Here is a 24,908-nt window from a genome sequence, read left to right on the forward strand (position 1 = left end):
TATCAATGCAAGGGTGTTTTGGGTAATGAACAAGCAGAATACTGAAATGCCGAACCAAAAGAGTAAGGTATGTTTAATATACCACCCTCTGACTATGAGTGTTTCACTACATTTTTTCCTTCAGGCACGTAGACTTACTTCTGGAATATCAGATAAAAGACAAACCTTAATTAGGAGTATGTCACATGTGTTAAAGAAAAAAGTTGAGGTCAGATCCCATTTAACGTATTATTTAAAAAAACACATAAGCAAAATGGTGTCTGAAAAGAACAAAAATACTAATGCACATACATTATTTTGCAAATACGTCCACTATATACTAAATGTTTATGTGTGTAAACACCTACTCCAGTAAATCACAATTTTTTTACGTTAAAAAACAAGAATTAAAACACTTTTTGGCGAAGTTTCACAAATCTCCTCTTTAGACTAGGAGATTTTACCTCAAAGTAAGAGAATATGTATTTGTGGGGCTAGAAAAAAGGCATACACCAATAATGTTATGTAAATAGTACATTCCGTGTACTTATCAATGTTTTGGTATTCATATTTCCATTTTACTCTTTAATTTACTATAAATTAAATAACTGGTAATATACGTGAAGACTGCACATATAAGGAACAAAAGAAACAAACAAATATCCATTCAGCTATTAAAAAGGAAATAATTAATTGTTCAAATGATATTCTCGCCACCTGGCATTTACAGAAACAAATCAGTAGTTAGCAAATCTTACATTTGGTATAAATAATTTAAATCCTTAAAAGTGTTAACTGTAACAAGGGAAAAACCTTTTAGAAAAGAAATTCTGTGAGGAAAAAAACATCCTTTATAATCAACAAAATATTCTTAATCTCAAGGGAACAACTACATACTGCTTTGAAATACACTAAAATGAGGGTAAGACATTAGGAGCATTTTTACTTTGCCCAGCAGCATACATTTTTGTTTATACATGTATACAATTCTATGTTTGTGTTATCCTCCTTGTAATCACTAAATAATGCATGGCTCACCTGTATCTCACATGCAGCCTGCACATGAAAGATGTGATAAAATGCTTCCTCAACAGATTCACCAAGGGCAACCACACCGTGGTTTCTAAGCACTAGGATCTGTAAAGATTTAACACATTTGCCTTAATTACTTATAAACATATTAAAAATATAATTATCATAAAAGAGAAGAGAGGAAATGTTATATATTTTGCAGCCGGTATACTAGTAATCAATTATAAAGCACACATTATAAAATTAATAGTAACTAACAAGTGCTAATGTAATGAAAACTGGACGCAGAGAATTATGTTTCCTTCAGAACAATGACTACATCTTGGTGGGATCCATGGAAAACCTGCCACAGCAGTCAGCAGCTTGTTCACAGTACTAAGGTGCATCTGCAGATGCAAGTGCAACTGATCTTAATTTTTGATTCGGGATCACAATGACAGACTTTTATCATGTGGTCTGGGACTGTCCAGTAATTTGGGATTTCTGGACCAGAGTTGTTTCCATGATATTTGAACTTACAGCGGTGGCACCACATGACCACCAGATGCATGACTACTGGGACTATAATTGAGCCCTAAGGAATCCAAAAACATTAGCAAATTTGCAAACCTGACATACTTCTTGGTAAAACAGCAGATCGTGATAGTCTGAAAGTCCACCCTCAATCTTCCTATGATTAAGATAACTAAAGAAGTGGAAGAATTTGACTGAAGCCTAGCGTTCTACCATATTTAAACTACAAAAGCAGCATTGTGGCCTGATGGACTGTAATACTACTAGCCCATTCTAACAAAACAGATGGACCGCTGAAAAATGAGAGTCAGATAATGTTCTAAGGTGACACCATCTGAAACATCAGATAATGCACTTTCCCTGCATACATAGACACTTTGATCAGGTAACAGACAATGTCAATTGACAACTACAGTGGCATTGTGTTTACACAACACAGGGGTCACAAGATGGAGGGGACATGTCACTGCGCAACTACCAAACACACAAAGCTCTACTGGTATCGATTTATACCTAAAGGTACTCTTTAAAACTCCAACTTGGACAATTTGTTTAAAGTATAAATATTTGGCCACAGGATTGTCTATCCAAATACCTTTTTCTTTTCATTAGTGTGCAGACCCATCTTGAATATTGTCGGGAGGAAACATTGTGTATAGTGGTATTTGTTCACCCTGCTTGTAAGAATGAGCGACAAGGGTAAAAATACTAAGCCTGCTACTTCTCTTCCCATGACTAGGCACCAGGCTGCTACGACACAACCTCTCCCGAGCCTCACTGCCATTGATAAGATGCTGCAGAAAACAATTGGGGTAGTGGCAACAGCTATAGAGAATACTGAGAGGCGATTATCAATTACTCCTGCCATCCCCCCTCTTCAGTCTGTAGGGGATTTCTCAGCAGTCATTGCTAATCCCCCTGACTTCAGTTCTTCTCTTATGTGTTCCTTTGCTGAGTTGCCCTGTGCCCAGGTTGTTTTTGACATAAATGACACCCCAGAGGTTTCCGAATCCCCCCACACTCTGTAGCCAGAAAGGTCGCTAAACCCCGTCCCAGAAGTAAGAAACTTAAACCTGTAAAAAAATTAGCCAAAAGAATCACGCCTTTATCTGACTGTGTACCGGTTGCTGTTAGTTCTTCTCTGTCCTCTGTGGGAACACCTGTCTGGGTTACTCATCTATTTTCTGATTTCCAGGCTCATATGGAACAGATTATTGGTTCACATTTTAAATCTTTGTCATCTAGGCTTGATAGATTAGTTTCAACTATTAACAATACAGGTCTAGGGAGAGCCCAGTCGATTAGTCCACCGGGGAATTCTAGCACTATTAAGCCCACTTCCACTTCCAATCTAAAAACTCTGGCAGCCAGTAAAAATATTCCAGCTGTACCTCCTCGGGTAACTGGCAATTCTACCCCTGACACTACTCCATCCCTGCCTAGGGATGGAAAAGTAGTTACTGGAAATACCATACTGCTGAGGGGGGTCTCTGAAGTGGGGGCAAAGCATCTGGACCAACAAGCACAAGTCAGTAGAAATAATTCAGAGGAGGGGCCCCTAACTGTCCTGTCCTCCCTTGATCTCCCTCCTGAGTCTTTACGATATGTTGTGGTGCTTGCTGGAGTCCCTCCCCTAAGCCAGGGAAAAAGTGAGGACCATTTTGAACAAAAAAACAAATGTATACAATGGCTTAACTCCAACAGGCCTCTCCCCCCTAACGCCTCTGGCGAAATATTGTGTGTTAGAAGAGTAGACTGGATTGGGACTGGACCTAAAACTATTGCAGGAAACTGTGTTGTAATCAACTTTAGGCACACACGTGCTGTAGAACACATCTGCAGCAGGTCGCCAACCTGGTCGAACACTCAAATTTACCCCCTGCATTTGTCATATTTTTACCCAACTCCCCAGCTGAGAATTGGTCAGAATAGAGGTGTCTGACAAGAAGGGGGCCAGAACATCTTGCAGCCTAGAATTCAAAAGGGAATATCAACTTGGGAGGGCTGTCAGCCGTATATCCCCCTACTTTCACTGTTCCCCCAAAGAAATAGGTTTAGCAGGTTGGAACAGGTCGACTGACGCCATGTGAGGCAGAGTCCCTTACTCCAAATTGGTAGTAGCCTAGGCATTCAAACAGCGATATTGGTGGGTAATGGTGACAGTAGTATCCCTGACAACCTAACAATACTTCAATATCCGACCACAGAGGGTGGGATGGAATTGGGGGTAAATACCAAACATGTGGGGGTTTGTCCTTTCTCCGAGGAGCTGCTAAGAGGTGAGGCAAGGTAAAAGACATTAGAGCCCATCAACTAACATTAGGGTAGTTGATGAAAGCATACAAAATATTGTCCTGGAACGTGGCCGGGATGAAAAATAAATTGCCCTTACCTGAGTGGGGCTCTTTTATGGCAATGCATGACATCTGCCTGATGCAGGAAACATGGGCACTGGAGGAGAGTGTAAGGGCCGGCTTCGACACTTTTGATATCCTGGCAACAACTAGGGGCAGGGGGAGACCCTCAGGTGGCCTGTCAATATGGGTGGGCACGCACTTGGGCGTCCAGGCAGTTCAAATACCAACTAACTCTCTTGATGTCCAATGTGTACTCCTAACTCTTCAAGATAGGCCCCAGGTGGCCATATTAAACATCTATTCAAGACCACTTAAGAGTGGTCAAGAATCAGACACCATTGAGGTATTAAAGCAGTTTATACAGTCACTTGACCCTTCAGTCGCCCTATTAGTTGGAGGAGATTTTAATTGCCAGTTTGAGCCCCTCGTGAGTCCAGATATGGGAAAGCTGGACGATGAGGACCAGTTCTGGCATGTTCCCGATCCGCAGATCACTTCCGTCAGAGCATGGACCCCATTGGTCCTTCAAATTAGGTCTCTCTCCCTTTCAACGTCTCTGCGGGTGTGTAATGGGAGGTTGGACCCAGACAGACCGGGGTCAGTCACGTTCAACAGACTAGGGCAAACTTCTATCATCGATTATATAATGATGGAAGCTAGACACTGGGAAAAGTTGCTGAAATTCAGGGTCCACCCTAGACAAGATAGTGACCACAATGCCCTTGTTTTAACACTCAAACCCGGGAGTTTTGGGCTAACAAACCCTGCTCCCGATTGCAATGGTGCACTGCCGCCCCTTTTGATTTCTATCAATAGGCGGAGGGTTAAATGGCCCTACTTCCAGGACTCCCCCACCAAACTTGCTGAAATATATCAGATAGCTATACTGCTGCTCTCAGATATGGGGGGATATAGGCAATAACAACTTAGATCCAGACTACCAGGGTAGAGCCTTGGAAATTCATAAGCAGCTGGCTGTCAGGCTTGCGGATGTGTTTAGTCCTGTGGGAAGAAAAAAACCTCACCAGGCCAGGACACATCCCTGCTATGACGCCGCCTGTAGGAAAGCAAAAAAAGACCTGCTTTCTGCAATAAAAAATGAAGATAGAATTAGCATTAAGAAATTCCGCCTCGATTATAAAAAGGCCATTACCAGGGGGAAAGAAGCACTGGGAGGAGCATAGATGGGAGGAACTTAGATCCGCACTCTCACGAAAGGACTCCAAGTTGTTTTGGGCTATTGTGAGCTCTGGTGTGAGTGGGGGAGGATTAGCTCCAATCCCGAATATAGCACCCTCAGTGTGGGAAGCGCACTTCGGTGCGCTATATGCCAACTTGGGCGAAGAGATCATACTCCCTCCCAATCCCGAATCACGCCAGGAGCATAGATTGGCGGGATGGTAGATCTGGTCATAAGGGAAACTGTGTCGTGTCCCCTGTTGGCCGTCCCGGGGCCCCGCCGCGAGTATCGACTTGTGGGGTCCTTGGATGGTGATCGGAGGCAGGACTCCTTGCTTGTTGGGGATGTGTATCATCTAGAACAGCCTGAGGATATTACTCTGAAGGAGGTCGAGTCTGCAATAACTAGACTATTACCTAACAAGGCCCCCGGCCTAGACAAAATCCCCAGGGATTTATTCCGATCCCAACCCAAAATATGGGCACCGTATCTGGTGGTTTTATTTAATGCAATTCTCATGGGGACTGACCCGCCAGATACTTGGCTTAGAGCTGAGATCGTCCCTATCCTTAAGAAAGGTTGCCCGTTAACCCCATCAAACTATAGCCTATTAGTCTTATAGATACCGCACATAAACTAATGGGCAGGATCATCTTAGACAGAATCCAGGGGTGGATGGAATAAAATGAGATATTGACCACACTCCAGGCTGGGTTCAGGACGGGTATTTCAACTTTGGATCAAATATTTCGGCTGCAGGTCTTATTTTGGAAAACGGCGAGAGTGGAGGGTGGCAGCCTCTATCTCATCTTTGTTGACCTGCGGGCCGCTTTCGACCTTGTTCCAAGGGAAAAGTTGTGGAAAGTTTAAGCAGACCTGGGTCTGCCATCCTATCTATTGAACATCCTAACCACACTAGAAACTATGCCCAAGTCAGGTGCGGGAGGCACGGTGATCTGTCGGCACGTTTCCCCGTTTTGAAGGGTGTATGCCAGGGGTGCATCCTGGCTCCAACGTTATTTTGTCCTTACATCAATGGTCTTGTGGACCATTTAATGGGTGTAACTGACAGTGACGCCCCCAGGCTGGCCACCGGGCGGCTGCCCACTCTGATGTTTGCAGATGACACTCTGTTGTTATCTAAAACATCATCGGGCATCCAGTGTACTCTGGACGGCTTTGCAGCATTCTGTGCTTCACGTGGCTTGGAGATAAACTTTGACAAGACCAAGTTTATGATTTTCAATCCCCCGAAGCAGACCCGTCCAAACCCCATTCTCAATGGTTCTGCCTTAGAAAGAGTCAAGTCTTTTGTCTACCTCGGCATTACCTTGACGGAAAATTTTGACTGGGGTTTTCAAATTTCCAAATCAGCTCTTAGGCTATCCCAAGTAACGGGGGCATTAGCAAAGTCCACAGAATTTCGGACTTCAAACTGGCAGCCCCGGTTATTGAAATATATCGACTCCAGGCTAGAACGGCCTCGACGTACGGTGCAGAACTTTGGGGCCATAAAAATACATCTAATCTCCTGAGGGTGGAGCAGGGCTTTATGAGGAGCCTTCTGGGCTTGCCACTAAGTACACCACTTATCCCTCTGCGACTTGATCTGGGGCTGGAATCAATAGAAGAGCTAGTAGCAGCACAGCCTATGCTCCATTGGAAGAGACTTTGGTCAGTGCCCGAACTGGCTCCATATAGAGAAGAATTTCTAGAGGTTTGGGCTCTTCTAAAAGGCAAGAACATCCTGTGGCTGCACCACATCAAGACTCTTAGTATCCGGATTGGTTTGTCTGAGCTCTGGGAGACCCCTGAGGTGTGCTGCCCAGGGATATCCAAACTGGAACTCATAGGTCAGCTGAGGCAACAGAACTCACTAGCTTTACAGAGATCATGTTCCCTAGGAAGACTGTCCGCAGAGTTCCTCCTAGTGAAAACTGAATTACGAGCGGAGGAATTATTAGACATAATTTATCCACCCCTTGCGAGGAAGCTTTACATCCAGTTAAGGCATGGCAGTCTACCACTAAGGGCATTCACTTGCAAATGGGCAAAATCAGAAAATATAGCCCGTCCGGCATATAATTATAAGCGAGAAGATGTTTGCCATGTTATGTTTAATTGTCCTGCGTATGAAACTATAAGGAAATTCTGGCTGATTCTGTTATGCAGGAAAGGGTTTAGATATTGCACTCAGGCCTGTAGGGTTTTAACGTATGATACTCACCCCCCCCCCCATCATCTTTGTCGTATCTCGTTTTTTATTTGGCATGTGGCGTAGAAGGAAAAGTTTTGGATAAATATCTGTGTTTAATTATGAATTTTATATCTTCAAGTCCTTGATAACTGTCTAGTTTAATCAATTTTATATCTAATATTGACTTGTTCTCTATTTATTGTTTTAATGATTCGTGCTCTTTTGTATGTATTTTACTTGCACTTTTATGGTCCTCCGACCGAAATAAAGTTATCTATGATGATGATATTGACCTTTGGAAGCAAGCATTAAGTGACATACCACAAGAGTTTGCTCAACATAATCTGGGGGATGAGACCTTGATGCCAAGTGACATGCCAAGCACAGTTTTGTGTTTTGCTCATCTACTTGATCTGTTTTATATTGGATTACCGATCACTGCTATCGCCTCACTGGGAATGCCCAAAGCTGACAAACATTGAAAATGGTTGATCCAAGCAGATTGTGGTAAAATCAAAGTGTAATAAAACTGGGTTAAACTAAAACATTACACAGGAATTTCCCAGCATTCGCTTAATACTGAACAATAGCTGGTTGCCAGTCATCCAAAAACTTGTGCGGCATACATAGTCTCAGGCTAAAATTAAATTATACCTGACATTGATATTTATCCAATAAAACTTATTATTTAAGCTCCATTGGAATCCAGTGCATAGGAAACACTTTACATCAAATATAGTTGGGACTGTGGCTTGGCCAAGGGACACATTGAGAAGCTTAGTACTGGGCTGTTCCAAGGTTTGTGGAGTGATATTACTGATAGACTTTAGACAGTGACTGGGAAATGTTTGGTACATTCATGGTTGATGGTGATATTGCATGTCTATCCCTATGACTTGGATTTATCATTATAGAAAAAAAAGGTGTCTTTCTGGAGCACTGGCAGTAGTTAATAAATGTATCTCACAGAAATTAATGACAGCACCGTGAGTTGAAGACTGGATTACAAAAATGATATTAACTTGTTAAAAGACAGTTAAGCTCCTCCATATTAATAGATTGTTCATTAAGAAATTTGGTGTGTGTATAATATATTAAATATGAAGAATAATGTTGTTAGAAATGGAGCATCGAGCAGGCAGGCTTATCTACAGAGGTAATTTGTAAAGCAATTGTGCAATATACACACTAACACAATGCATGTATCACAAAAAGAGACTCCACACAGGGTAATAAAAATAGATTGCCACATTATGACCAAAACAAGACCAAAACGACACAACTCACACAAGCACTTTGCAAGTTATACAGGTTTTTAGAGACAATATCGCATTGATTGCCGTATGTAACGAAAGGGCACAGAAGTACCTGCGCTCCTATTAGCTTCTTCACTGTAATTCTGTGAAATCCCCACAGGGATTGAACAGGAGGACTTTGCCAACCCCGGAGCATGGAAACGCAATGTTCCACGAATTCCTCTGAGTGAAAACGGATTATCACTGAAGGCAGAGTCAAACGCAGCCACCCATACGTGCAGCGCAACTACATCTGGTCACAGTACCTCACTCATTGCAGGTTCAAGTCCAGCCACCTTCGCGTGCAGCGCAGCTTAATTTCTCACAATACCTCTCTCAGGCTGATCCAGGTGGCGGCACACCGCTGCTGAGGTCTGAATAAAGATGGGCAAATACGGTGGCCTCTTCCGGGTAGAGCAACGCGACTGCAAACCACCGCTGGGTTCCAGATCAAGGTGTGCACCTCTAAATGAGTAATGGACATGTCTGTACCACGCTGGATTCCGCGCCCTGGTGGCGCGGTAGAGGCAGCACTGATGTCGTCTGAGTCTCTGTGTTGCATAGGCAACCTGTCTCATTCAGGAATGCAGCTCTGCGTGAACGGCCTGTACAGCACAAGCCAGGACGGGGACATGCTGGTCCAGGGTGACGCACTTTGCTTTTAGAGTGTTTAGGGGCTTGAGGTGCTCTACAAGGGCAGCATAAGTCAGGCCAAGACAGTGCTGGTCCTTGGTGAGGCACTTGACCTGGCAAGGCAGACAGCACTCAGGCCTCAACCAATGGTGTATCAGCCACGCGCTGATCATGCCAGGGCCCCACTGCCAAACTCACCAGCTGCAGAGTAACGGGGTAGGCAGGGGGATCTTTGAAGGCACTGAGAACCCAACAAACAGATTGCAAGCCAACAAGCCCTTGGAGAACACTATGGGGGCACAAAATAAGATAGCAGGCAGCAGTCTAGCACATCCAGGCAGTTGTAGAGTGGCAGTCCCTTCTGCAGCCCCACACTCAGCAGACAGTAGGTCAACACAGAAAAGAAGTTAGCAAGGTGACAGTCCCTCCTGGCAGCAAAACAGTCCTCCTGGCAATGTGCAAATGAAGATCCAGCAGCGTCTGGTAACAAGTGCCACGCTGCGTCTCATTACATGGGGCCATAGCCCCAGTACTCATAACCAAAACTGCCTTTTATGTAGGGGGTGACTTCAAAGGAGCCCTCTGAAGTGCACAAAACATCCCTTCCAGCCCAGCCTTGGCTCCAGATTGTCATTAAAGGCTAAATCGTCCCTTAGTGTGAGGACAGGACACAACCTATTCCGATGTAAGTGGAGCCACATCTCGCTCTTCCTGCCCAGGAAGACTATCAGTTTGCAGATGAATGCAGATGTATCCCCGTCACACCCAGCCCTTCCTGCATTGTGGCTGTCTAGAAGGAATGCACCAGATGTAGCTGTCACCCAGTCCAGATGTGTATTGGAGACAGCCTATCAGACACAAAGTTACAAGCACAGAGAAATGCCCACTTTCTACACCAGCCTATCACAGAACGCATAGACGAGGAGGACTTGATACCGACTGATCCGGTACTCCCAGTTTTTAATACAACAATCGGATTCCCGATTCCCGCTGACCGGTCCCGACTCTGGTGACTGCCGTAATTTAATTCCCATACGGAATCAAGCCAAGGAATTTACATGGTTTTAGAGGCTTGTAACTATTAGGCATTTATGAAATGTCCTGATGATGATCCCTGTGATTCAAATGTGGGATCGAAACGCCGTCGACCAATTCATGTGCCATATACAGTGTGTATACCATGCACTATGTTGATGTAATGGCGCATCTTAGAATATTTGTTCACACTATGATTTAAAGAACAATTTAAGCTTTTTGCCTAAAAGCCCTTTCCTGTTCACTTTGAGTGTACTAAAGTGTCTATGTGTAATTTTAGTACAGGCTTGTGCCCCACACCGTGAGATTGTTGAAGGATATTCTCTCTGTAATTTGTGCTATAAAGTAAATCTACTCGCTGACCACTGTCCGGCTGGACAAGTCACTTAAATAAAGAATCCATTGTGTCTGTATTCATTTGTATGATTTATCCTGTGTTGCATGGGACCATTGTTGTTTTAAAAAAAACACTTTCTAAAAGTGCCATTTCTAAATTAGTAATGTGAAATCAACTTCACCAGTAAGGATGATTTATCATTATCATTCTAAACATACCGAAAATTGCAAAGCAACTCCTTTCTGATCAGGAATTTCCACTTAAAAATGGTATAGAAGGGTATTCCCAATGCCAGCCTATGAGAGGAGTCGGCCTCACACTACCAGGACATACAAATGTCCTACCTTTTACCTACACAGCACCCTGCCATAGGGCTACCTAGGGCCTATCTTAGGAGGGGCCTATGTGGAATAAAAGGGAGTTTGAAACTTGGCTAAGTAAATTATAAGGCCAAGTCGAAGGGACAGTAAACTGCACACACAGGATGTAAAGTGGCAGGCCTGAGACAAGTTTGAAAGGCTACTTCTGTGGATGGCACAATCAGTGCTGCAAGCCCATTAGTAGCATGTTATTTACAGGCCCTGGGTATATGGTATACCACTTTACAAGGAGCTTACATGTAAATCGAATTTTAGGCAGGTGTAAACGAGTGTGTGTGTGTGTGTGTGTACACGCATTTAAGTGTGTTTATTTTTAGCAACATGTGTAGGGTTGAATTCAGTTATGGTGATAAGCTTTCACAAATGAAAATGTTTATTTACTTTCTTTCAAAAATTCCCAATGGTGTAAGGCTTATGCTACAGCAATGTTTGAGTAAACCTTAATAAAATAGTATATGCATAGAAGGCATCAAATAATAAGTATCGGAAAAGCCAATGGGTCTGAGCACTAAACGTTCACGCTATTTGCTGTAACATCGCTTTAAAAAAAATGTTTTATTGATATTCACCTGTGAATATATGCATCATGACACGTGCATAGAGGGAGGGCACATTTCCTATTAATGAAAACCAATTCCACTTTCTTAATGAATGCACTGATGCACATACGACTGTTGAGATTCAAGCACACCCCTGTGTGTTGTGAGACATAACATCCATGCTATTATTGTTAATATACCGTTCTAACATGGTGGCAACCATGTTAGAACAGTAAATGAAAAATAGTGATAAATTGTGCAAAAGTACAAAACAATGGACAAGTGGTCCAGTAGCACTTTGCTGCTGCCGTGTCCTTGCAAAAGAATTATAAAATATATATGTATATATATTTAACATGGGTAGCATGATGGGAAGCATAAACTCATCCACCTAGAATTTTTGGAGACTTAAATGCCCCAGGATAAGACTAAGAGGGAAGAAACTCATTGAAACAAGAGAAGACAAAAATAATAGTCAAGAGCTTCTTCGAATTGGATCAGCAAGTGAAGTATCTTGGGGTGAACAAGCAACTATTTATAAATTAATGTTAGGTGAAAGAAGTTTAGGATATTTATGGCGTCATCTACATGACAGCTATCACAAAAAAGTAAAATTTAAGCCGCTTCTACACTCCTTTAAAATTGTGAAAAAATTAAGAAAAATGATGGACATTGGGCAAATTTCATGCTATACACTTTTTAAATATTTAGGGATAATTTTATGAAGAAATGGGAAGCAGCTGGAATTACACACTTCGGCAATCTCTGCTCTTCTACGGGGCTTCTCTCATTTGAGGAACTGAGAGTAAAATATCAAATTAATAACCGAGATTTCTTCAAATACCTACAAATTCGGGATTATATCACTAGAAGGAATCTTAGTGGAATTATATGCAAAAAATTTGAAGTATTTGAGGTACTATCGTCCAAAAAAGCAAACACTATTAGTGCAATATATACTCTATTAAGTAACTCAGCACCTGATGATATAGGAAACATAGCCTTGAAATGGGAAAATAAAATTGGTATACCTCCCGAAGAATTTGATAGAACAATGGCTATGTCACAAACTTATCTCTTATCCACCAAATTACAAACACAATTTTATAAAACTTGTTTCATGCTGTATTATACCCCGGATAAAATTGCAAAATGGGGGCCCAGTAAAGGAACACTCTGTCCCCGGTGCCATATTCCGAATGCAGACTGTGTACATATATGTGCAACATGTGATGGTTTATCCCAACTGAAACTTGATATTGAGAGGTTTATCTCGGCGGTGCTGAAAAACCCAATCAATCTAACTATTGAAATTATGCGTTTAGGTGCTACTGACCCTAAGTGGAAAGGACAAGGGGTGGAATTTATATTTATCTCAATGGCTGTTTTTCGGATGTGCATCGCAATGGCCTGGTTAGATGAATTTGCTCCCTCATTCCAGCAATGGTTCTCTAGATTACTAGCCGCATTTAGACTGGAAATTGCAATCTATAAAGGGAAAGGTAAAAGGAAACGAACTATTGGTTTGAAAATCTGTGCTCCGCTACAGGAATGGTGCCATATAAAGTAATAATAATCTTTGACTCCTTCAAACCTAACTTCGTTATATTTGTGTCATTATTATTGAAGATTGTTTGGGGAACAAATCTTACACAACGTAGCAGTTTGACTGATGAAAACGCGATTATTTTTGTATTGGTATCCGAATTTTGTTTTTGTGCTTACAATAATTAATATGGTTATTTAGATTTAGTGCGAAACAAAATTACACCAGGCAGTTATTTAATTGATTAACCAGACGTAGCACTTAATCATCCTGTGTGGCAAACTTGTGTGTAATTTGGCTGCTATGCTTTTTCTTCTCTGTTTTTTTTTTCTCTTTCTTTCTTTATAGAAACGTGCCAGACTACGGGGTGGGGGGGGGGGGGTCAGGGGGTAAAAGTGAACATATTTTCAATGTAAATTTATGTATCTTATGATTATACAAAAACCAAATAATTTTTTTTCAAAAGAAACAACAGAAGACACGTGACAGACAACAGCCTGACCCAAAGCGCACTCCAAATTTATTTGCTTTATTGGAAACAGGAAATATGCCAAAATACAAATAAAACTGCCTGCAGAAAAGACTTAACATACCCCATAATCCACAAGGTGTTCTTCTCAATTGGTTAAAGAGAATTGCCACAATAATACAATAAAATGAAAAAGACATTTATTTTCAAATACGGAAGCCATGGTGCTCCACGTTCAATGTTGGGTGGTGAAATGATGAGGGGTCTGGTAATGAGCCTGAGGGAGAGGGTGTGGCGTCGGGGCCAGAGCTGGCAACTTTGGAACTGAGGAACGAGGTTCGAGTCTTAGCATTGGATCAACATCCTGTGATTCTTGGCAAATCACTTAATCTCCCCGTGCCTTACACAAAAAAAATGAAAGTGACCATGTGTTATGTAACTGGTGCTCATGTAAAGCGCTCTTCGGGTCGAGTTCGAGCTGCATAAACTCCAAAATAAAAATACGACCGGAGCAGTGTTCACTTTCGGGCAATGTCTGTATGGAAACAAATCATTGCTAAAATTGCACCATAGGTTAATACGGATGGCGGTCTGGCAAACATGAGAGTTGTCTGCATTGTATTCTGAGTTAGAAAACGTGTTTTAAAAATACATTTAGTGACAGTACTATGACTGCTTTCAATCATCGAATGAGGGATGCAGTAATCCGATTATTTAGAAAGAGCTTTCTCTTTAAAACGAAATCTGGAACTCGTCCAATCGCAGCATCTGTCCCTATTTAAACCAAACTCCTGCTAACAGTTAATCCTATACTTGGGGTGAGGGAGGTTTTCAGTGCCCCCTAGAAAATAATGAGGTTCTATCAACCCCACAGACAAGCGTGAGTAAGAAACATGGATGTGTCAAATTATATTGCAAACTCCTGTGTCTAACAGCCCCCACTTTCTGCAGGATCTCTTTGAATAAGATGTTCACATTCTACAGTCCCCGTGAAATGTAGAGCCAGAAAATACATTCACATGTAGATTTCACAGGATATGACGAATCAGAAAAAAACAAGGTTAAATTAATGTTATACAAACGGCCTTTGAACCAATCTCAAACCTTTCTACTTTCGAGAAAATTTAAACTCACAAATTGCTTAACAAGAAAGGAAGGCTATTGTCGAATTCAGAAAATATCTTGTTGCAGGTCCATAAACAAAACGTGGACACTATAAAAGTTTCAAATGGCAAAATTAGTAATAGTACTTACGTTTTAAAGTAGTATTAGCACGTATATGCTACCGTACCTTGCAGGTTGGACCTAGGCACTTCTGAAGCTCAATCCTGTCAGTTTCCTCTTCCATGTCACCATTGAAATCAAAGTACACTACATCCCCAACCAGCAGTGCTTCATGTGAGACTGGAAGAATGCCACATTTCATTGCAGACACCTTGAGAAAAAAAACACACTTATTATACTAACACAATCAACATTCAATGTTAGCAACTATGTTTTACCAATAATATATTCATGTTAAAAAATAAACATTATGGGCCTGATTCACAAAGGTCCTTCACACTTACGGAGGAGGGCCCGCAATCGTGAGGGAGTCTCGGCACTCGGGCGGAACCTCCACAGGGAGAACTCTCATTGCAGAGATGCTATCCCGAGTGCGAGGACTCCCCACGACTGCGGAGCCTCCGCCACGAGTGCTGAGGCCTTTTGTGAATCAGGCCTAGTGAACTCCGCAACTACCACTAGAGCCACCTTCAGCCAAAACCAGCATTCACCTATACAACATGAGGAAACAGTGTGGGTTCGTTTTTAAAGGAACTTAAATATGATGAATGGACATTTGTAGGTATTCTTTGTAAGTATGTTGATGAATTGTTTGTAACAAAAAATGTCCTGATTACATGTCAATAATCTTCATTACTACGAGTCCGAGCCTTTTGCGTCACATTCTTGGGTAAAGTGGGATTGGCTACAGAGGTGCTTGGTTTTTTCAGGCAGTATGGCAGAAAGAGTCCTTCTTTATGGCTCCTAGGAAGAGACCGGAACCTAGGCTAGGGATTGAGTTTAAGTAGTAGAGTTAAAGTTTTGTTAGAAACAGAATATTCCAATACAGGGCCGGACTAGGGAACTATGCAAAATGTCCCACTCCCTTCATCTCCTCCCACAATCTCTCAAATCCATTTATTCACTCTCAGTTTCTCTCCTCTCTCTCTTCTCCTTTATCGTCACTCTCTCTACTCCTTCCCTCCTTTCTCTTGATATAGCTTGTGCCTGATACAAGTGTCCTCAGGGACTTGGGGAAATTGTCGCTCTTCTAGCAGCTCGCCTAGTATAGGTTTCATCACTGGATTAGTAACCGCCTCAGTCAGAATCCTATATCTCCCAGATTGTTCTTCTGATCTGTGTGTGTGCTTTGCATATCATCCAGGTATGGGTGAGTGACTCACTAGGAGAGTCACAGCATAGGCACATCTTACTGTGCTTGAAACTGTGTCGCTAACCTCTTTCCATGGGTACAATGCTGCTGCTTGTCAGAAACATCAACCTTGTTTAATGTGGTGCTCCTCGATGGTCGCTCCCTCTCGCTCCCTGCCTCACTTCCCCTACCACCTGGAAACACTCCTGCTAATTACTGCCAGACATCGCCTGCAGTTCTAGCGCCTCGACGCCGGACTAGCGCTCATTGCCTGTGTGGTATCGTTATTTAGGGCATATTACATTTTATTTTATTTTATTATAATAGCGCTGCATTGCCTGCCCTGTGTAATTTCGTTTTACTGTACAGCATATTTTACTTACATAGCGCTGCATTCACTGGGTTTTAGCTGTCCCCTTCTGTGTGTCCGTGCCCCAGTTTCACTTTCCCTCCCTCCATTTGTTGTGCTTGTGGCCCGTGTCTCCTCCCAGCCTCCCAGCTGCCCCTCCCACGCACTGGCCGAGTCAGAGCGCTCCTCCCCTGGCTCTCTGTGACCAGCTGGACTCTCTCCTCGATGGTCGCTCCCTCTCGCTCCCTGCCTCACTTCCCCTACCACCTGGAAACACTCCTGCTAATTACTGCCAGACATCGCCTGCAGTTCTAGCGCCTCGACGCCGGACTAGCGCTCATTGCCTGTGTGGTATCGTTATTTAGGGCATATTACATTTTATTTTATTTTATTATAATAGCGCTGCATTGCCTGCCCTGTGTAATTTCGTTTTACTGTACAGCATATTTTACTTACATAGCGCTGCATTCACTGGGTTTTAGCTGTCCCCTTCTGTGTGTCCGTGCCCCAGTTTCACTTTCCCTCCCTCCATTTGTTGTGCTTGTGGCCCGTGTCTCCTCCCAGCCTCCCAGCTGCCCCTCCCACGCTCCGCCCCCTCCACTTTCCATTTAAGTCAGATGGTACTACGCGCAGCGTCCACGCGCTACGGCCGCGTCAGCGCCTGGACCGCGCCCAGCGCCAGACCCCCTGCCCCTCGCGCTGCCCAGCCCCCCCGCGTTACCTACGATGCCGCCACCCTCCTAGCCCTGAACCCCGGTCGCGCCCCCAACTGCGTCCAAGCTGCTCCTGGACGCACCCATGGACCGTTCTCCTGCTTCTCCTGCAAATTTAGCGGCACCAACAACATCTCCGCTACGACCACACCACAGATTCCCGACCCCAACCACCTAGATTGCATCCTTCTCAACACCCGCTCGGTCCACAGACACGCCATTGACCTTTGGAACCTACTAGATACCATCTCTCCTGACGTCGCCTTCCTAACGGAAACATGGATGAACGCTTCCTCCGCCCCGGACATCGCCATCGCTATCCCTGATGACTATAAGATCACACGCAAGGACCGCACCGACCATACAGGAGGTGGAATCGCTATCGTCCATAAGAAAACAATCCGCATCTCAACCAGCTCTGATGCCAACCTCGCCAACTCCGAACACCTTCACTTCCAGATCCACATCGACCCCAAGACCACACTCAGAGGCACCCTCCTCTATAGACCACCAGGACCCCGCGCAAAATTCAGTGAAGACATCACGGACTTCATCACCCCACACGCGCTCCCCTCCAAAGACTACATCCTTCTGGGAGACCTCAACTTCCACCTTGAAAAGATCATCGACCGCAACACCGCCACCCTCTTAGACAACCTCGCCAACCTCGGACTTAAACAACTGGTCACTTCCCCCACACACATCGCAGGTCACACTCTCGACCCCATCTTCACCTCCAGCAACCATGTCTCCTTCAGCCACACTACAGATCTCCTCTGGACTGACCACAGCTGCGTTCACTTCACCTACAACAAGCCGAAACCCATCATCCACCTCCAACCAACTCTACAAAGAAACTGGAACAAAATCACCACAGAGCAGATCTCCACATCACTCCTTCAAACCTCCCCAGCCCTCTCTTCTAACGCCAACGAAGCCGCCTCCAACCTCACCCTTTGGTTATCCAACACCGCCGACACCTTAGCACCACTGAAAAAACGTCAACACAAACATGGCAACAAGAAGGCCTCATGGTTCAACGATGATCTCAAGAAATCCAAGAAACTGTGCCGCTCCCTTGAAAAGGCCTGGAAAAAAGACCCATCCACCAGCAACAAGGACGCCTTCAAAAGCGCCATCCGTACTCACCACCAACTGATCCGAAAAGCCAAGAAAACAGCATTCAAAGATCGACTTGACGACAACGCCCACAACAGCAAGGAACTTTTCAACATCGTCAAGGAATTTTCCAACCCCTCGGCCAACTCCAACGACATCACCCCCTCTCAAACCCTCTGCGATTCCCTAGCCTCTTTTTTCCACAACAAGATTGCTGACATCCACAACAGCTTTGACAACCAACCCGGAGACCAACCCACCCTACCATCAACTGACCATCTTCCCCCCGTTAACACCCTTAACGCCTGGAACCCAATCTCCACTGAGGACACCATCCGCCTGATGAATTCCATCCACTCTGGATCCCCCACAGACCCATGCCCCCACCACATCTTCAACAAAGCTGACTCCGTCATAGCTCCGCACCTCCGAGACGTCATCAACTGCTCCCTCAACTCCGCTACCTTCCCAGAAGATTGGAAACACGCTGAACTCACCGCCCTTCTGAAAAAACCAACAGCAGACCCCACCGAACTCAAAAACTACCGCCCCATCTCGCTTCTTCCATTCCCGGCCAAAGTCATCGAAAAAGCGGTCAACAACCAGCTCGCCGCCTTCCTCGAAGCCAACAAATCACTCGACCCCTCACAATCCGGCTTCCGAGCCAAACACAGCACTGAGACCGCCCTCATCGCAGCAACAGACGACATTCGAACTCTACTGGACAATGGAGACACAGTCGCCCTCATCCTCCTCGACCTCTCTGCAGCCTTCGACACAGTCTGCCACAGCACCCTTTTACAACGCCTCAGAAACATCGGAATCCAAGGAAAGGCACTGGAATGGATCACCTCGTTCCTCACCGGAAGAACCCAGAGAGTCCGCCTCCCACCATTCAAGTCCGAGGCCTCTGAAATCATCTGCGGCGTACCACAAGGATCCTCACTCAGTCCCACCCTCTTCAACGTATACATGAGCCCCCTCGCGGCCATCGCCCGACAACACAACCTCAACATCATCTCTTACGCGGATGACACTCAACTGATCCTATCTCTCACCAAGGACCCCAGCACCGCTAAAACTAACCTACACGAAGGAATGAAAGAAGTCGCCGAATGGATGAAACAAAGCCGTCTGAAACTGAACTCAGACAAAACCGAAGTCCTCATCTTAGGTAAATCCCCCTCTGCATGGGACGACTCCTGGTGGCCGGAAGCCCTCGGAAATGCACCCATCCCGACAGACCACGCACGGAACCTTGGCGTCATCCTGGATTCTTCACTCTCAATGAACAGACAAGTCAGCGCTGTATCCTCTTCCTGCTTTAACATTCTTCGCATGCTCAGAAAAACATTTCGCTGGATCCCCTCCGAAACAAGGAAAACAGTCACCCACGCTCTAGTCACGAGCCGACTGGACTACGGAAACACCCTCTACGCAGGTACCACCGCTAAACTCCAGAAGAAACTACAACGAATCCAAAACGCCTCAGCCAGGCTCATATTAGACATCCCACGCAACGAACACATCTCTGGTCACCTTAAAGACCTCCACTGGCTACCCGTCAATAAGAGGATCACTTTCCGACTGCTTACCCACGCACACAAATCACTCTACGACATCGGACCAGATTGCCTCAACTCTCGACTGTCCTTCTACACCCCCTCCCGCCAACTTCGCTCTTCCAGCCAAGCCTTCGCCACTGTACCTCGCATCAACAAGACCACCATGGGAGGCAGATCCTTCTCATACCTGGCTGCCAAAACATGGAACTCACTCCCCGCTTACCTTCGCCTCACCCAGAATCGCCTAGCGTTCAGAAAGCAGCTTAAAACGTGGATATTTGACAAATAATCCAACTCCCCTTCCTAAGCGCCTTGAAACCCTCTGGGTATGTAGTGCGCTATACAAATGTTTTGACTTGACTTGACTTGACTTTCTATCATGATGTGCAGGGTTCACAGTTTCATATTTAAATATATTTCTGGGCAGATGATGTTTTTGTGTGATTGACAATGATGCCTTGTGTGAGTGATTCATCTTTCTGTTTTTTTAGGCGTCAGTTATGCAGGGTCCTCGTTTCTCCTTTGCAAAAGCGATGCTATGAAGAGGGTAAGGTGTCAAGCTTCTTTTATAGTAGTATGGTCACATAGGCAATTCTCGTGTTAGGTTTGTCAGTCTCCTTCCATGGTCTGTGATAGGTAGCTGGTCTGACTATACTATCTCCTAATTTCATGGTAGGTATCTGCCATGATGATCTTCACCTTAAGGAAAATAAAGCCAAGGTCTGCCTTTATTGGAGCTGTTTTTGCAGATTAGCATATGCCCGCTGTTATTTTCCAAACACGTTATGGAACCCAACAGCGGGATGATACATCTACGCTGAGATCCTAGATCTCAACTCCATAACAGATGAAGTCACCCATTTTTAACTGGGCGATTTGACTAATGGTTTAATAGATTGGATCACCTTGTTCCTTTGCAAAGCAAAGCATGTTTTGGAAGTGATAAATATTAATTACGGTGCTTAATTATTACACTGTTACGTTCAGGAAATAAAGAATTTATCTTCATGTTGCTAAACATTCTGAACTGCAACCGGTTTTCAAATGACTTGCTCTAACCTGCCCAAAATATTTATTTTCAAGACATTACAAGCTTGGTGTGGTTATTTTAATAATGTGCATGTCATTTATTCTACAAACCTGGAAGTGGAGGAATTTTTACTTCATTCCTCTATATGATCGTAGAACCTAGAACTACTAATTTATTAGTGATATCCTTAAAACGTACAGAAGAGGAACTGTATCCCTAATAAGGGAATTGAATGTTTTCTTGTATGCCGAATGGATGGCCTCCATAAAACAAAAGATACCACTTGGAAAATGTGGCAAAATTAGAATGTGTGGTGCAGTCATGAACAACAGAGGCAATTATGCTTAGCGCAATTCTAGGGGCATCAGTCCTTGATGTTAGAAGAAACTCTTTATATGCATTGTCATCTACTATAGACTCAGAGTTGGCATCAAATATAGTGTAAGGCACTATGAATCACAAACAAGATCATCTTCTCACACATGCAAAACACACACACATTACTACCAACACCACTATGCAATTCAATACTGAGTAAGGCCTCTAAAGTCATTTAAGGTTGGCACTCAGTAAGAGATGCATGTACAGTATATACTAGAATACAGGTCTCCGTGTCATATCTTCCTACTATTGACAAGACTACCACACCAATCCATCTGGAACCCTCGCTGGTAATCTCAAGTGTTTTTTCAGCAATGTCAGGCTAAATATACGGGCAAAAGGACATTGTGCACCTGTTGCGGTGGTTCGGAGAGGGGTGGGCCCCAGGCATTGGCAGTGCAATAAATCTGGTAATAGAAGCTATGGCACTAAAGACTCACCTTAGCTAAGCTTGTTGTATTGGGCATGATATTGCCTTTAGCATAGTAGTCCCCAGGCATTAGGAGATGTGCCGAGTCCTATCAATTTATCTCTGTACGTCATATTTTGGTAAGGTATCTGTTGTATTTAGCCTGTCTCTTTTCTACCTGTGGGATTCCGTTGTCATTCACATGATGTCACCAGTAGAACGTTTGGTGACATTATGGAGTGTTTGGGGCTTAGCCTGAAGACAACTGGCAGTTGGAACTAGGCAGGCTGAGTGGCAAGCTGGTCACTCCTGGTGGGTCTTCGCTATATCTTTCATATTAACATCTTGAAGACTTGACTTTCTTGAATAAAGCAACCTAAATAATACCCGGCTCCAGGCCTATATTTACAACAGTATCATAAGTAAAACTTTTGGAGGTCTGCTATCATCCCTTGGAGATATAACTTAGCATGATACACACATATGAATGGAATTTTGTAAAATTAACTTCATCCTTTCTCGAGGGTTAGTTACCCCTTTACATGCATTCAATGCAGTAGCCTACTGCCAGGATGCCAGATAACTCATTGACTAGGGAGTGAAGCGTAGTCTTGCAGATCATACACATGGTCATATTTAGCCAGCTCTACAACCTGAACACACTCTGATTTGAAAGTAAAGGTACAATAAGGGTAATTTGAAGGGGATGGCTATAGGATTAGAACCAACATCAATGCCATCCATATTATAAAGAAGAGGGTAGTTGGCTATCAGCAAAACAGGCTAAATGGGTCCTGCTAGAAATGGGGTCTTCTGGTTGACTGGAGAGCGAACCCTGGTCAAGCAGCAACCATATTACTAGTCAGGATAAGGCGCAAGCAAACCCCAAACGAACCTTTGGTCAACCCTCTAGTAGCTTGGCACAAGGTACTCAGGTTTAACTTAGACACAATGTGCAAAGTATTTGTGCAGCACCTCAAACAGTAAAACAGTGAAAACACCACACAAAAAGATCCCACATCAGGTTAGGAAAATAAAGCTCAAATTAATAAATAAAACAAGACCAAAATGACAATAATCCAATCAGTAGAATCAGAGTAATTCATTTGTAAGTAATAGACTGCACTAGAGCACATAAAAACATAAAATTCCAACAGCAGATATCTGGTCATGTTGGATCGGATCAAAGTCAAAACTTTAGGACTCCTGTGATGGAGCGTAGGTCAGACACCAGATTAAGTTTCTGATTTCAAGTTTAATTTTATTAGGTGTGCAGTTCTTAAAAAAACATTTCACTAAGTGCATACATAAAACCATTCATTATAAACTTACAAGGAGGCACTTTGGTTAATAACAATGAATAAAACATGGTGCAAAATGTTGCAACTTTAAAATGCCTAGTGCAACAGGTTTGTCCATAGGATAAATACAGCTTCATTCCAGGTCTGCCTGTTTACGTTAACGTGACGGTGCAACACAAAATACATGTGAAAAGCTTGTTCAGGGGGCTTGAGTAGCCGCAAGGGTTATAGAGTCAAGTAAACGGTTAATTTTCCGGTCCAGTCTAATCAGGTACTTTGTGAGCCTGCAGTTTGCTGTATGTCTGTCAAGTTAAACGAGCTAATACTGCGGGCCTGCAGCAATGTATCCCTCTCTGGTTCCATGCTGGTCTTTCCATAGTTCTTCGATCTTTTATGTTTGCTTCACATGTATAGATCTGGTGGACCAAGGTCTCAGGAACATTTCCACAAAATAGTTAGAGCTCCATTGTGCTGGATCGCTTCCATGGTGGAAAATCTGGAAATGATGGTGACAGCCCAAACGATACCTCAGGAACAATGTTTTAGTCAGGGCTTTAATGGCATTGCCCAAGTATGTTTTGTTGAGGTGTTTGCTTGGTATAGGACACCATTGTGAGACAATCCTGCCAACTTAGTGCAAATGCCTCTTTATCTGTCAACAGCCAACAAGTTTTAACGTTCTCGTTGACCATGAGCTTAACTTCGGAATAGCTGGAAAGGATCTCCCATTGTTCTGTTAATCCTAGTGTTGCCAAGGAGCTGGTAAGGTAATCTCTGGCCATGGAGTGACCTCTACTGCTGATTTCTACCCAGAGATGATGGTTCAGGGTCCACTGCTGGCTTCCTTTAGCTTATAGCAGAGTTTGATGAAGGCTCCCTGCCTTGCTATAGATTGCTTGTCTAGGCTGAATTCGAGATGCAGCTTGGCTGGAGACAAGTATACTAGCAGGGAAAAAACGGACTTAAAGAGTTTGGTGATGGCATTGTCAAGGTGACCGGTGTCTGTGTTCCTAAGGCTTTCCTTCGATTGTCAATAGTTGGAACAAATTTGGCCTGAATTATTTTTAGAAGAAGTAGGAATATGGAGGATGCTGTGGCTACCTTGATGCACCTGAAATCTGCAGTAAGAGCAATTGATATCCGGCGCATGAGTTCCAGATGTTGATTGAAGGAGCCCTGTCTGTCTAGAAGCATACCCAGGTACTTGTATTCTTGTACCTCCTCTGCTTTATCCTTGCCCATGTGCCACTGTTGAGAGCTCCAAGGTGATTCTCCCTGAATCATATTTTTAGACTTCTTTAAATTGATCTCCACTGCGTTTGCATTGGAGTCTAATGCTGTAGCCTTCAGAAGCCTGTGGAGGCCTATTTTGGTCCAGCTAAGTAACACTAAATCATCGGCATATATATTACACACAGAAGCATGGTATTGCCTAGCTTCGGTGCATGTGAATTAACCTGCACTAGGCTGATGGGCAGGTCAACTACGAAGAGGTTAAAAAGAGTAAGGGTTAACATACACCTTTGCAGTAGCCCTTGATGGGTTGACATCTTTCTCTGTAAGCGGGTGCCATCTCCTAGCTTAATTTGGACCCAAGTGTCAGTATGGAGGAGAATTAAGGCTCTCAGCAGTGGGTTGGGTATATTCTAATGGGCCAACTTGTTTCACAGCTTTTCTTTCGATCAAAAGCAGCCATGTAATTTATAAAAGAGCGGTAGAGGTGCTGCTTAGTTTCCATGCTTTGGTCAAACAGTAAGGATATGGCCAATAGATTTGTTGTTGTGCAACTTCTTTAGCGAGCCTAGTTTGATTTAACACGATCATGCTCTTTTCAGTTGCCCATGACACTAGTTCTTTGAGGAGAAAGCCAGCAAAGTATTTAGATTCCACGCCCAAGAGTTCTATAAGCCTTTAGTTTGCAGGGACAGAATCAATCCCTCCTTTGTAGATTGGGGTGAAGATAGAGCCTTTCTATGAGGTGGGGTGGTGATTGAAGTAATTAGGCTCTCGTATACTGACTCGAGGTGCCTTGCCCAAAATATTTGCCTTCCTTGAAGATAGCTGTTAGAATCACATTTGGGCCAGGTGCTCCTTCTCTTTGGAATTTTAGTATATGCTGCTCGATTGAGGCTG

At 43.8% G+C, this 24,908-nt stretch overlaps 1 protein-coding gene across 1 annotated transcript in view; it reads right to left on the reverse strand.

Annotated features, from left to right (window-relative positions):
• ADD2 (adducin 2) overlaps positions 1-24,908 on the reverse strand; it is a 440,390-nt gene that overhangs the window by 182,946 nt on the left and 232,536 nt on the right. Inside the window, exons 7-8 of the mRNA XM_086943577.1 lie at positions 14,784-14,927; positions 1,018-1,116 (exon numbers count right to left, since the gene is read on the reverse strand). Coding sequence (XP_086799703.1) covers positions 1,018-1,116; positions 14,784-14,927 — 243 coding nt within the window. The remainder of the gene's footprint in view (positions 1-1,017; positions 1,117-14,783; positions 14,928-24,908) is intronic.

Source organism: Lissotriton vulgaris, chromosome 11 (assembly GCF_964263255.1).
Source record: "Lissotriton vulgaris chromosome 11, aLisVul1.2, whole genome shotgun sequence".
NCBI classification, from domain to species: Eukaryota; Metazoa; Chordata; class Amphibia; order Caudata; family Salamandridae; genus Lissotriton; species Lissotriton vulgaris.